The 263-nt window shown below is 66.2% G+C and overlaps 1 protein-coding gene across 1 annotated transcript in view; it reads left to right on the top strand.

Moving 5' to 3' along the window:
• Nucleotides 1-125: 125 nt before the first annotated feature.
• Nucleotides 126-263, top strand: part of GNMT (glycine N-methyltransferase) — a gene marked incomplete at its 5' end in the record, with an annotated part of 1,518 nt that continues 1,380 nt past the window's right edge. The window contains one exon of the mRNA XM_008941132.1: nt 126-239. Coding sequence (XP_008939380.1) covers nt 126-239 — 114 coding nt within the window. The remainder of the gene's footprint in view (nt 240-263) is intronic.

Here is a 263-nt window from a genome sequence, read left to right as displayed (position 1 = left end):
GCCAGCCCTCGGGAGGGGGTTGGGCAAGGGAGGGCTGGGTGATGCTGGGACGGGGGTCTGCTGTGCAAGGGAGGCTGTTGGGTGGGGGGGCTGGCTCAGCCCTCATCTGCTTCCCTGTGCTGCAGTCATCGAGGAGGCCAACTGGCTCACGCTCGAGAAGGACCTGGAGAAGCCAGGCGACGGGTTTGATGCAGTCATCTGCCTGGGCAACTCCTTCGCGCACCTGCCCGACTTCAAAGGTTTGGGGGGGGGGGAGGAGGGAG

Source organism: Merops nubicus, unplaced genomic scaffold (genome assembly GCF_000691845.1).
Source record: "Merops nubicus isolate BGI_N331 unplaced genomic scaffold, ASM69184v1 scaffold46675, whole genome shotgun sequence".
Lineage (NCBI taxonomy): Eukaryota > Metazoa > Chordata > Aves > Coraciiformes > Meropidae > Merops > Merops nubicus.
The sequence above is the reverse complement of the archived record's forward strand: the minus strand, read 5'-3'. Positions and strand labels throughout refer to the sequence as shown.